The 13,258-nt window shown below is 41.1% G+C and overlaps 1 protein-coding gene across 4 annotated transcripts; it reads left to right on the forward strand.

Annotated features, from left to right (window-relative positions):
- The first annotated feature begins 1,936 nt into the window (after positions 1-1,936).
- CZH5orf63 (chromosome Z C5orf63 homolog) lies at positions 1,937-12,173 on the forward strand. 4 transcript variants are annotated; one of them, XM_032205285.1, is made up of 4 exons: positions 1,937-1,993; positions 7,674-7,797; positions 11,095-11,151; positions 11,929-12,173. In XM_032205285.1, the coding sequence occupies exons 2-4, from the start codon at positions 7,681-7,683 to the stop codon at positions 12,106-12,108; spliced, it is 354 nt and encodes a 117-aa protein (XP_032061176.1). In that variant the 5' UTR covers positions 1,937-1,993; positions 7,674-7,680; the 3' UTR covers positions 12,109-12,173. The 4 variants fall into 4 exon arrangements, with proteins under 4 accessions (XP_032061176.1, XP_032061178.1, XP_032061175.1 ...); XM_032205287.1 differs by having other exon boundaries at positions 1,980-1,993; positions 7,677-7,797; XM_032205284.1 differs by lacking the exon at positions 1,937-1,993 and adding an exon at positions 2,377-2,446 and having other exon boundaries at positions 7,677-7,797.
- The last annotated feature ends 1,085 nt before the right edge of the window (positions 12,174-13,258 follow it).

The following is a 13,258-nucleotide window of genomic DNA, read 5'->3' on the forward strand; positions in this document are numbered from 1 at the left end:
CTCCAGATACATCTAAACACAGAACAAATGAACATAATAAACAATGTAAGACTGAAAGCTGTCAAAAAATATTTTTATCTTGAAAATGGCATACACAATCAAATTAATGCTGTTCTGAACAATTGCATTGGCAGGGCCAATTAGTGGTTCGATAAATAACTGAACTGATTTAAGCAATATGGCAATCACCTTGAAGTTAGAGAATGAACATTGCCAGTGCACAGCCTGCCTTCATCAGCTGTTCTATTTGAATAAACAGGCCAGGCTGGGGACTGTGTGCCCATCTCATTCAGGTTCTTCTGGAAATCCTATATACAGACCCCAGAACAGGCTAGACTCCTTTTTGGAGTGAAAGGCACAAAACCAATCTGGTATCTGAGACATCAAGAACATGCTTTCCTCTTTATTTACCCTTGCTTTTTCACCAGGCTCTGCTGAATGTATCCTCTCCACAAAAAGTTGTCCTTCCCCCCCCTTTTCAGTATTTAAAGGCCCCAGTCCTTTCCACCCCATCTGTGATGTAAGGTTTCCTAAACAAGCACTAAAGGCACATTTCTGCACCATGCAACAGGAACCAGGTACAGACCAGAGCTAAGACTCCCTGGGGTAGAGCCAGGTGTGAGCTGGTTCACCCACTGCCTCAAGTGAGACTGTACAGGTCTGGCTTACACCAGTGCCAAACACTCAAGCCTGACACTGGAATTTCTGATTCTGACAAAAAAATGAACAGCCAGAGTTAGCTGCCAGCATTACACCTCTCTTCAACTGAAGGGATTAAGATAAGGCTTGAAAATGAGTCACTGAAAGCTGACTAATCCTCAGCAGACACATTAGTTTACTCTGCTAGTTAATTAGGTATGTCACGTCGGCAGGGTAAGACTGCTCTCCTGCAGGCTTTCCCGCTGCATGCTGATGTGTTTCTCCAAGCACAGATGAGGAGGGAAAGCTGACTTGAATTTGTACCCCAGAAGGTTTGTCTCCCTCTCTCAGCACAGGAATAACTACAAAAGCACAACCAAACCCCTGAGAGAAATACAGCAACTAAAGGAACATGAGCCTACAGCTTTTATTCCTCAGAGGTGAACACCTGTTATCATTTATTTAAAACACTTCCCTGGAGAAAGAAAAACCAATACACCTGGAAACTAAAATACTGCCCATTTCTGTACATAGACAAATATCAAAAGATCCCAGGGCCCTCTCTTGCGGACAAGTATCTGTCTCAATGGAAGGGACAAAAAGGTCATGGTTTCAGAGAAGAATGTGGCAATTCATTTCAGCAGGGAAACTCCTCAGGAGTGTCAGCTTGATAGCATTTTTAGATTAACCTCTTTTATACTTAATTGAATCCAGTTGTGCTAATTTGTAATGTGTAAACTACATTTACAATTTAGTTTGGACTTACTCATATACTCAAAAATATTCTTGCTAATCCCTGCTTCATATCATCCTCTAATCTGCGTAGCACACATAACAGGTAATGCTTCAAGCTGTAAATAGAAGTGGAGTGTTGTGCTTAGAAAGGATGTATGTAGTGTGCCACTCTTCTTCCACACTTTCCTCCCAGTCATGAATATAGTTGGTGTCTGCATTAAATGTTAAAAAAATTTAAAAAAAAGGAAGGAAGAAAGGAAGGAAGGAAGGGAAGGAGAGAGGGAGGGAGGGAAATCACATCTTAAAAAAAAAAATCCATTTTGTCTATATTACAGCTGCTTGAGTCACAGGAAAGTGGATAGTCTCACTAAAACTGAATTACCTACCGATAAAGAGACAGTTTAGGTCCACTGCTTCCTTTTGTTACATCAGACTTATTTCACTTTCAAAGGAAATAAATTGAATTAAAGCCCACTTACTCAACCTGGAGCCAGTTAAGCAGAGTGAGCAAAAGTGCTGCAGGGTCGGCCCTGCGCTTAGAGCAAATTTTGGGTCTTTCTGCCACAGCTGCCTGCAACTTCTCAGTGCATTTTCCCCGCACCTTTCTGCTTCCTTTGTGGTATGTTTACGAACCGTTGTGATTTCTGTGTGCTTTAACAATACGTCCTGATGATGTTTTTTGTTTGTTTGTTTCATTTGTTTGTTTTTTTTGGGGGGGATTGGATTTGTTTGTCTGTTTGTTGTCGCTGTTTCACCCAGAGGTATTCCCTCCTCATCCTCAGCGGGTTGCCCACACCCGGGTGCTGAGCGGGCCGGAGGAGAAGACAGCGCGGCTGCTTTTCGATACAGCCCCGCCGCGAGCAACCCTTTTTATTATTTTCATCATTATTATTATTATTACTATTCCTCACACGATGGGGGCGGCGACAGGCGGCAGCCCCGCTGCTGCCAGCAGGCGGCGGCCGAGCGGCGCCGGGCCCCGCCGCCTCCCTGCGGGCCGAGGCCTGGCGGCCGTGGCGGGCCGGGCGCCGAGCAGGGCCGGCCTGGCCGCCCCCCGCTGCCCGGAGGCAAGGTGCGTGTCGGCCCCGGGGCTCACCGGAGGCACCGGGACGGGACGGGACGGGACGGGCTGCGGCTGAGGCTGCCGCGGGGCAGGCCGCCGGTGGGCTGGTGGCGGCCGCCATCGTGATGGAGGAACCATCGGCAGAGGGCGGTGGAGGCGCAGGAGCGGCCGGAGGGGGCGATCGGGGGTGGTCGGCGGCAGGTGGGCTTTAGTTAGAGTAACAGAGTTAGTGTAAAAAAAAAAAAAAAAAAAAAAAAAAAAAAAGACTTTATAATGGCGTGCCGTCTCGGCAAGGTTGAAGGTCAAGGTCTTCCTGTATTGGCATGCCTCCTCTGGAAGGCTGGGGGGGGTTAAAGCCTTGCGGGGAGCTCAGCAGCCACGCTTCGTGGCTTCCCATCTCGCTGTGGCACCCTGTTTTGTTGTTCGCCACTTCGCTGGTGAGTATCAAACCGAAAAGAACAGAGACTGCCAGCACCTGCGCTTTCTTTGGTGGCCATAGCTGGTTTTGGAACAGGAGCTGCAGGAACAGGCCGTTCTAGGCTGCCGCTCTCTCGGGCCCTCAGCCTGTGTTCTCACGTTTGCATCCTCTTGCTTTTCTGCCTTTTCATAAGCTGCTTCTTTGTCACACTAAAAGGAGGAATAATCAGAGAGAAGGAGTCAGCAGTATAGGCAAAGTTTCTTTAAGACAAGCAGCTAAGAAATGTTTAGGACAGGACTGAGTTCCAGTTTAGACAATTTTTTTTTTTCATGTTGCTGATGTGTTAAGTTACCTTGCAGTTACAGTTACATGTAACATGTAACTTACATGTTACAGTTACCTTGCAGAAAGAGGTTTGATTTCTCCGGGGAGGCCAGATCAATTGGGTACCCCACATTTGGGTTACAGAATGAAGTACACTATCAATGTACACTGTATGCAGACAAATGCCTGGAAAGCAAAGAGGATGTAATCTTGTCTGAAAACATTGATAATAATGTGTGTAAAGCATTCAGAAACACATAGCACAAGTGCATTGGTGACTTGAAGCTAAGACTATTTAAGAGTATGTAGCATCGTTAAAAGCACACAGTTGGGGAAAAGTCAGCCATACCTACCTTTCAATGATTGATGCTAACCTAAGGTTTTTACAGGTAGTTATCTCATCCGAATAATGGCTAGATTTAGTTTCACATTTTATTTTTGCAGCACGCCAGAATTTATTAGGTGATGGAAATTGTGTTAACAGGCAATGAATCCCTTTTGGCTTTGTGAAACGCACTCTGGGCCAAGTTTAGATTTACAAGCATCATTTGTTAAATCATTGTGTACAGTCGTACTATAGGGGAGGCAGGGCTTTCCAGTTTACAAGCATCCTTTCTTTTTACATTTACGTGTTAATTCTGTCTCTCAAATAAGTCTTTATAATTACTTAGAGGTAGGCTAAGGAGGAGCCTAGAATAATGATGTTCAGAGATTTTATGTTTGCTTTCAGCAGGTTAGTCCTTGTGACAACAGACAGGTATGATGCAAATGTGAACAGGATGTGAACGCCGCTGGGCACCTCTGTGATGCTTCTTTTTGTCAGCCGTGAAAGTAGCATGCAAATGATCCGTGGGGCTGGAGCTCTGCCTTCCAGCTCTGTGCAGGCCGGTGTTGGGAACCCACTGGTTCATGTGATGCTGCTCGGATAAATGGAGCTGCTGCAGTAGGTTTGCCTGATGAATACTGGGATATTCCCTTTCATCAGCTCCTGATCAATAGCAGTTATGCTTAACCCTTCACAATACTAGAAACCTTCAGGGTTCCTGCAGCACCACAGCTCTTTGGTTTTATCCAAAACCTTTTTATTTAACCCAATAAAATTAGTAAAACTGATTTAAAAGCAAATATCTGCTGTAGAAGAACCTTAGTTGCAGTCCTGAGAAGCTCAAGTTGCTCTGTGCTAGCACCTTGCTTTAGCCCAGGTTAAATGCAGCTGTTCTGACTGCTCTCCTTCATAATGATGCTGTCTGGCAGCTGTGGGCTTCAGAGAAGCAGGGAAGCCAAGCTGTGTTTTCTGTGCTGTGGCAACACGATGCCCTCTGACGATATCTCACCCCCCTCAGGGCTAGATGTCTCAGACTGCTTTGTGCTGGCAGAAGAGCAGAGCCTGTCTGAGGCCTGGACTGAGTCTGGTGTCATTTTATAAATCAGGATTAGTCCTTAGATTTTTTTTTTATTGTAACTGCCATGACAGTATGGTCTCTGTGTCATTCTCCAGAGGTGAATTAATTGACAGCCAGTGTTCTGTTTTCCTTAGGTTACTTATAAAAACATTCAGACAGATGCATGCAAACTCTGAAAATGACAGACTCTTGTTTCAGTAGTAGTACTGGTCAATGAGGATTTGCTCCTGAATTCTCAGGGTAGTGTTGCTTATGATTATTTGAAATTTCAGGGGGAGTAAAACACTGCACTAGTTTCTTTATTCTTGTGAAATCCTGAAGCTTAGGTATTGATACTGTTTCATCTGTTCCCCTTAGGCTGGTGTTTTGGCAGGAGCAGTCTCGTTGGGCTCAAATTTATCTGAGGATGGAGAGATCTAAAAATTGGGGATAAAGGAGGGAACCAGAGTCATTTTATACACATAGTGTATGTATGTGGGGGAATAAGATCCATGGAAGTCTAGGCATTACTCATTCTGCTGGTCACAGAACAATTTGAGGAGCATTTCCCTTGTTTTGAAGGAACAAAATTTGTCTTGCTAGGCTGGCAACTGAAGCATTCCTTTAAAAACTTGCCAGAATGCAAATGGTTTGTTTTGACGTTTTTATCTTGCACGTGAGCTGGCCAACATGCTGCACTTCATTATACCAAAAACGCATCCTCTCTGGGCAGCTATTTGCTGTGGACCTAAGCATTTCTAACTATGAGCGAGGCTAGGCACTGTCATTCAGATTTGCATATTTTTTTTCCCCAAAATGCTCAAAGCTGATCTTTGTGTTTGTGTTTTTGCTGTGTAAAATCCTGGACAATTAGATTTCCAGCTGGCTAAGTGAAACACATGCACTGACGTGCACCCTGAGGAATAGCAGCGTGTGCCGTGCCGGTCACCTGCTGCTTTGCAGGGACAGCAGGCATGCTGCTCTGCCCCAGCAGCTGACTCTCAAACTGGTGCCAAGCGTGACGCCTGCAGCTGAAGAACCCTTTTTGGACCAAGGTAGACAGTAAACCCAAACACAGAAACCTGTTTGTTGCAGAATATTCCATTTTAAACAGCATTTTCAAGGTGGTCAGAAGAAAAAAAAAAAATAAAAAAGTGAAAAAAAAAAATTATATGTACATATTTCCTGAAATTTGGCCACCTCAGTTACAATTTTCAATGGATACTAAGTTTTCTTTGTATTTGTTCTGTTTAAACTTTTTCTGGAAATATGGTAGGGCACCCTTATCCACGTCCTGTGGAAAAATGGGTGGCCCTAAGGCAGGTGGAGCAGTGTCAAGTCGTGTGTTTGATTTTTGTCATGGGTGTTGCTTAGAAACATAGCTGCTAAGTAGACTTAAGTTTAGATCCCACTGCAATGTTTTGTGTTCTGTAGTAGACATGCTGGTTAAACTGTTTCTCTTAAAACATATAATACTGCTGTCCTGGTTTCAGTTAGGACAGAGTTAATTTTCCTCCTAGTAGCTGGTAGGGTGCTATGTTTTGCCTTAGGATGAGAAGAGTGCTGATAACATGCTGATGTTTTAATTGTTGCGGCGCAGTGCTTGCACAAGCCAAGGACATTTCAGCTTCTCGCTCTGTCCTGCCAGCAGGCAGGCTGGGGGTGCAGCAGGAGCTGGGAGGGGACAGACCCAGGACAGCTGACCCAAACTGCCCAAAGGGGTATTCTGTACTGTATGGGGTCATGCTGAACAATATATAGGGGTGGCTAGTCAGGGGAGGAGGGCTGGACTGCTTGGGGTTAGGCTGGGTATTGATCAGCGGGTGGTGAGCAATTGCACTGTGCATCACTTGTTTCATACATATTAGTAGTAGTAGTACTATTATCATCATTATTGTTATTATTTTGCTGTCTTAATAAACTGTCCCTATCTCAACTCACAGGTTTCACTTCCCCCTCCCTCTCTGGGATGGGGGAGAGAAATGGGAAAAGGTGAGCAAATGGCTGTGTGGTGTTTAGCTGCCGGCCAGGTTAAACCATAACAACTGTATAATATTAGTACTGAGAAATCCAGTGAAAGCACTGGGCTCTTTGTTGCTGCACATCCTAAAACATGCTTATTAATTGCAACAGTCCTTTTCTTCTACAGTATACCTCACACTGAAGGAGCTCAAACGTATAATGTGTGCTCTCACATCATGTTTGTGATCAGTTGTAGTTAGTAAAACTTCAGGCAAGTTGTGCTTGGACAGAAATTAAACAGAAACCATTTGGCTTTATGTAAAAGCAACTTGATTGCCACAGTGTAGACTGAGTAACATCTCTGCCCGCTGTCTCAGTGCAGTCTCCCTTTTGCTTCTACTTTTTACCTCCGAGACCCAGAATGTCTTGTAAAGAGCACATTAAGATGCAACCTGGGAGGAAGCACTGTTGTTAGTAGTGTTACTTGGCACAGATGACGTCAAAACTCCAGTATGGTACCCTTCAACAAGACTACTTTTAATCAGCTTTCTTAAACTACCCCAAAGAAACCACAAACAAATCAACATCTTTCATAAATTAATTTGTTGTTGCATTATGGGCTCAGGGCAATGTGCATTTTTTTTTTAATGTTGCTGAGTTAAAATGTCTTGGCTACAGCTTTTCTTTTGCTGCAGGAAGCATTATTTTAATATTCCGATTAGGTAGAGATTAGTTGTTTGATGGAATAATTTTAAGTAGAATATGTCAAGCACTGTAGCAAGATTACAGAGGTTCAAAGCATTCACTTTGCATTTTGTTAATATCACGTAATTCTTACTGGCACATATCGAGTTGAAACACCGTAATGCATTTATGTCAGCATCGATGTTACAGAATTTAAAAGAGGCATTTCAGCAAGAAAATATAATGTTTTTTAGATGGAGCTACAGTTCTGGAGCTACCCCAAGTTCTTTCTGGCCAATCACATCCTGACATATTTTTCTGACTAATATGTTGATACTGCGAACATAAAAAAGCTGTGAAAATGGTTTGATTGTGTACTTTAGAACTGCTCCACGTTAATTTTAAAATTATATTTCATAAGTTTTAACTTATCACAAAACAATTAAACGTTTTATTTTTGTCTTAGCAGGATTATGGTGCTGTGTTTTCTAAGCAGAACCATGCATCTAGCAAGATATTCATCCCGTCTACTGGGAAGACAACTGTGTTCAGCCAGTGCAAATAAGCCAGTGTTGACTTTGTTCACCAAGGTAAAAGTAGTTTACAACATAAAGCTAGGCAAGACTGCATATATATCAGTTTTGATATATGTGAATCCCAGATGAAGCAGCTTGGCTTTTTGTGTAGTATTGGGCATTCTGCTTTGGTGATGTCTTTAAACTCTAGGCTTTACAGCACACTCCTCTCACAAAAAAGTAGTTACAAGCAACAAATGGAGACTTCAAGACTGCTGAATGTAAGTGGCACTATGGTCCATTTTCTAGTGGAAAATTATTCTGTGACTACCAGTGTTTTATCCTGGAAATGGACATCAAAGATGAGTTTTTGTACCTAATCTGCTCTGGACAAGCATGAGCAGTCAAAGCAGGCTCTCCAAAGCACTCACGTTTAATTTCAGTGCAAACTGTGAGACTGAAAATATATCAAAGCAGTATTGATGGTGTATGAAGAAAAAGAAAATTCTGCTTCACTCCCTTTTGCTTTATTGGCTCTGTAAAGCTAACAGGAATAAAATGCAGAAAAAGCTTTGTCTGTGGCATGAGCAGTTATTCTTAAGCATATGTGATGAGCAGGAATGGTCATCTGTGAACTGTCAGCTTCCACAAATTGTGATTAAGGGCCTACATTGTCTGCAGAGATCTTCTCCGCTTTTAGTCAGGATGGCACACTGCAGTCTGTGCTGCATTTGTATGGTTCACATAGCCGTTGAGGTCTCTGAGAGGAGAAAAGCTAAAAAATGCAAAGCACTGAGAATGTTGAAATCAGTATGGAGGTATTTGTTGATGAGGGATTTGATTAAAATGATTTCCTTCTCCTGCACCATGTTTGTTCATGCCATCCCTAGCCATAAAGGAATGTTTAAACTATGGAATGTAGGAATAGATTAAAAAAAAAAAAAAAAAGTACCAGTTGTTTCTTAATCATTGGAATACATTCTTTAAGATGTACTGTACTTTAAAGTTAAAAGTCTCTTCTCTACCTGCCTGATTCAGCATCAGTTCACTCACAGTCAGGATGTGATAAAGTAGGGAATAATGAGCTTAGCTTTGGGTTAATAATTGGAAAAAAGCTCTTCTGTATCATTTTGTGTCATAAAATTTTAAACTAGTAAAACTGTATGAAATCGAGTTTTCTGGGAGCAGAGTTGAAGTAGTTCTCTAACTGGCCGCTTTGGTTGAACGTGTTTTTAATGTAAAATGTTTTTTGTGTCTGATATTACTGGCAGATGCAAAGCAGAATACAGACTGCTTTAAATTTAGTCAGCACTCTTAGTTAATGCTACTTAACTACATTTTTCCTTCCTTTGTATTTTTAAGTATAAGGAGGTAAAGGCAGGAGAGAGTTATGGCTTCTGTGACCTCTTCAAACTGGTAGATACTAGCACTGCCAAATGGTTTCCTCCCTCACAGGCTGAGTTTATGCCAACACACATGTATTCATATAACAACTGCTACAGGATTAAGGAAAAAAGAACTTTTTTTTTTTTTCTCTCAAGATTACTGTAAGTCAGATCAGTTCTGCTGTCTAGCTTTACTTGCAGCTTTATGAGTACTTATGCCAGCACAAAAGAAGCGCTGGCAGGAAGATGGGCCTGCTTCGTTCACCATCAGTGCCAGCTTAAAATGAGCACAAAACATCAGTCTAAGTATGCAGCATAAATGAGAATTATCTGCGGAAATAAAACTGTGTCTTCCACCATGTGTACATTCTAACAGATTTAGCTAACAGCCTAACATTGGTCACTTTAGTAAGGTATTTAGTATTGCTACCTCAGCAATAGGAGTCCTGCTTGCCACAGTAATGTACCTCTCAGATGGGAGATCTTCTGCGACAGCTTCATCCAGACAGCCCTTTTACAAAGATAAAGTCACAGCAGAGACCTACTTTAGGGCACTCTTGTACTGAAAATATGTTATAATATAAATGGACCTTTAAACAAATGTCACTGTTCACTGAAATAGTTTACAGTCTGATTTTAAACCAGCTCCAATCTTATTAGTGCCATGTAGTGGTAAAGGTTGTCAACAGGGCAAGAGTAAAAGCATATTCTTTGCTATGAGTCAGCTTAATTTTTTAAATACTTTTGTGTGACTGTTATAATGCTTTCCACAGAACTGTGTACATCCTACTCCCACTGTAAGGAGCCTGACACTTTGCAAAACAGGATTCAGGAGCGTTTGTCTCCATCACTGATACATACCTTTGAGTCTTTAGTATGTCAGTCTGTGCAAAAGCAGCAAGAACTAGCTCCTCATACAGGACTGTTGACCTTTAGTACGTTGCATAGGTTTTCAGAGTATAAGGATTTGTCTGTATGAAAGACTGTTTAGATCAGATGTGAATTAAAAGTAGAGTATTTAATCCAAATTAATTCACACACAGGAAATAGTTATTTCTTATTTCAGATTAACTCTGTGTGTAAAGAAGGTTTTAAGTTGAAGGGAGAGAAGTAAATACTTTCTAGCTGTGAGTGGTATTTCATGGCAGAGGGATGGAGCCACCGTATTTGCTGCTGTCTACTTTGTTACGTGAGTTATAGGCCAAATGCTGCTACTACTGAATGCTGAAGCAACATGCCTTCATGTTCATCAGATATGCATTGCTCTAACAATCATGATGCATGATCAGCAAAAGACAGCTGTATAACTGTAGTGGAAGACTAGGAAATTTTCAAAAAGGAGAGGTTTTCTTGGAAAATCTGACCCCGTCACAGGTCGAAGCTGTGTTCCATTTCACCTTGATGGAGGTTCACTATCCTCCCAGCTGTGCAGGTTGGAAGGAAGCAATTGTACTTAATTCCTATGAGGCAAACTCAGCCATATTATTTTAACTTTTTTTTTTTTTTTTTTTTTTTTCTGTTTGAACTGCCCCCAGTGACTTGATCTGAAGTAGACTAGGAGTTGGTCATGTTGACTCCCTCATTCCCCTTCTGACAAGAGCAGTACCAGCAGTTGTTTCCAGCTGGAGATGGCAACACTTTTAATACCCATTACAGCTGAAATATACTAAGGGGGGGGAGGAGGGGGGAATAGATACAACACCTAAACTGTGCCCTTTGCTTTTAGAATAGCAGTTGAAAACTGTTAGTTTGTACCATGAGAAAAATAACAGCAAATGTATAAATTTTGTGAGGGAAGCAAGATTAGTTTTTCATTTCATCCATTCTGCAACAGTAAAGATTTAGAAGCAATAAGATGTAGGAAAGAAATGGGAGAGGGAACCCACATTTACAGTAATGACCACTCCTGTCTGTTATGTCACTTGACGCTATAAATGATCTGTGTGTTTTACTGCATGCTTTAAATGGTCTGAATGTTTTCCTTTAGAAACCTTGCCCTCTATGTGATGAAGCAAAAGAAGTGCTCGAGCCATATAAGAGAAGGGTAACGTATTGTAATACTGTACAGTTTATATAGAGAAAGAATAGCTGATCAGGATTCTTTATTTGGGAAAGAAAATTGCTTGGATTTATTTGCATCCAGTATTCTTTCATGGGTGACCTCTTCAAGACAATATCAGCACTGATTTCCATAAAACTCATTATCCAAAAACATTTTGCAACAAAGCTACTCTAATATCTATTGGCAAACTAAACCAACATACACTTAATTGCAAAAGTTTTTAGAACCACTGTGTTTATAGATACTATTTTTCTTGCTGGTAGAGGAGTTTGCAACTCTTATGAGGCAAGAAATGATATAATTTGGGAAGGATACTGGTATTGATGCAGAGATTCAAATATTTGAACTATATTTGGTACAGTTTTTGCTGTTCTTCAACCAAGTTTTGATGTCTTTCTTGAAAGAAGAAATTGTTAGTAGCAACATTAAAGAGGTGTTGCACTCTGCAGCTTAACATGAAGCTATTGTGTTTCCAGCTACATATTTGTTGTAGCTGATGCTCAAAGGAAAGTGGTTCTGCACAGGGATTCAAAAATACCTTGCTGGACTAAAGCAAGAGTTGTTTGCAGATACCCAGCCAAAGACAGTGGCTGCTTACTTTTTGTACCCACATAATGAGCAATTATCTGCGACTTGGAAGAATAAATCCAAAAGCACAATGAAAACATTGCATTTCTGAGAAAAAAACTTGATTAAAAGACAATCAGATATTGTTTTTCAGTGTTTAGTATGTACTAACATATTTCTTTTCTGTCACAGTTTATTTTGCAGGAAGTGGATATTACCCTTCCAGAGAACTCTGCATGGTATGATAAGTACAAATATGACATACCCGTTTTCCATTTAAATGGAAAGTTCCTAATGAAGCATCGAGTAGACATTCAAAAGTTTGAGGACCAGCTTTCAAAGCTGGAGCTGCATAATGACGGAAACCATTGAAGAAAATGCAGCTGTTCTCATGTGATTCTGAAAGGACTGTGCAAAATAAATGGCATGAAAAAAAACAGTGTTCATTATCTGGCCTTACTTTTATTAGAACTTACAGTACCCCTGTCCTAAAAAAATAGAGTGACTTATATTTTATTTTGTATTAGTCAACCATACACATAGCCCCACAAGCAGCCTTTGCTGTGCCTACTGCATCTATTGTTATCCTGGACTGGCTTTTCATTGACAAAATAAATGTTGCTCCCTAGCAGCAGATAAAATGAAATATGCATTGAGATTGTTAGTACATGCAAGTTGCAAGTCTTTAAGAGGCATGAAGAAATTGAGGAGTGTATCCTAAATGCTGATTTTGAAATGGGGAAGAGGGCTGTAAATGTACTGTAAATGAAAAGGACACTTAATTAAGGACAGCACACTCTCAGTGAAACAGTCATACCTCTAGAACAATCAGCACAATTTGATATAGCTGTTACTAATATGTGAACACCAAGTGGATTTTTTTTCTTCTCATGGGATGAATGTGTTGCACTTAAGGCTATCGTATCTACTACAGCAAGCTTTTGTCTTAGTATTTGAACTACTCCCAGTCACTTCTGAGAAAGAAATAATAATAAAAAAAAAAAGTGTAATAGAGCCAAAAGAAGAAAATCTGTAATGGAAACAACATTTATTAACTCCAAACCAATTTCTACTAGTGCCACCTATTTCAGACTATAAAATGGAAGCAAGAAACCCAGAGAGTTTCTTCAACATTTTCCAAGCAATCCACACAAAAACAACACAAAGGCAATGGGAATTCTCCCTTACATTCCAATTACATTCTAAAACAAAACCCATGCTAATACACTATCTTCTGCTCTGCTTAGGGATGCTTGTGGCATAATTCTCCATCATTACAAACCCAGTGAGCAGAGAAAACTTGTTTCTCTAATTGTGTTATGGGAACAGTGGTTGGGCCTCTGGGCTAGAGTTCTGTGGTAATTCAGTCCAGTCTTTATGTTTTCTGACAGAAAGGAATCACATTTACAGAATCACAGAATCACAGAATTTCCTAGGTTGGAAGAGACCTCAAGGTCATCGAGTCCAACCTCCAACCTAACGCTAACAGCCCTCCACTAAACCATATCCCTAAGCTCTACAT

This window comes from Aythya fuligula, chromosome Z, assembly GCF_009819795.1.
Source record: "Aythya fuligula isolate bAytFul2 chromosome Z, bAytFul2.pri, whole genome shotgun sequence".
Classification (NCBI taxonomy): Eukaryota; Metazoa; Chordata; class Aves; order Anseriformes; family Anatidae; genus Aythya; species Aythya fuligula.

Coding starts and splice junctions, on each gene's coding strand:
- CZH5orf63 (XM_032205285.1), top strand. CDS start 7,681: ATGGTGCTGTGTTTTCTAAGCAGAACCATGCATCTAGCAAGATATTCA. Junction 7,798..11,094: donor TGTTGACTTTGTTCACCAAG/GTAAAAGTAGTT, acceptor GTTTTCCTTTAG/AAACCTTGCCCTCTATGTGA. Junction 11,152..11,928: donor TCGAGCCATATAAGAGAAGG/GTAACGTATTGT, acceptor TTTCTGTCACAG/TTTATTTTGCAGGAAGTGGA.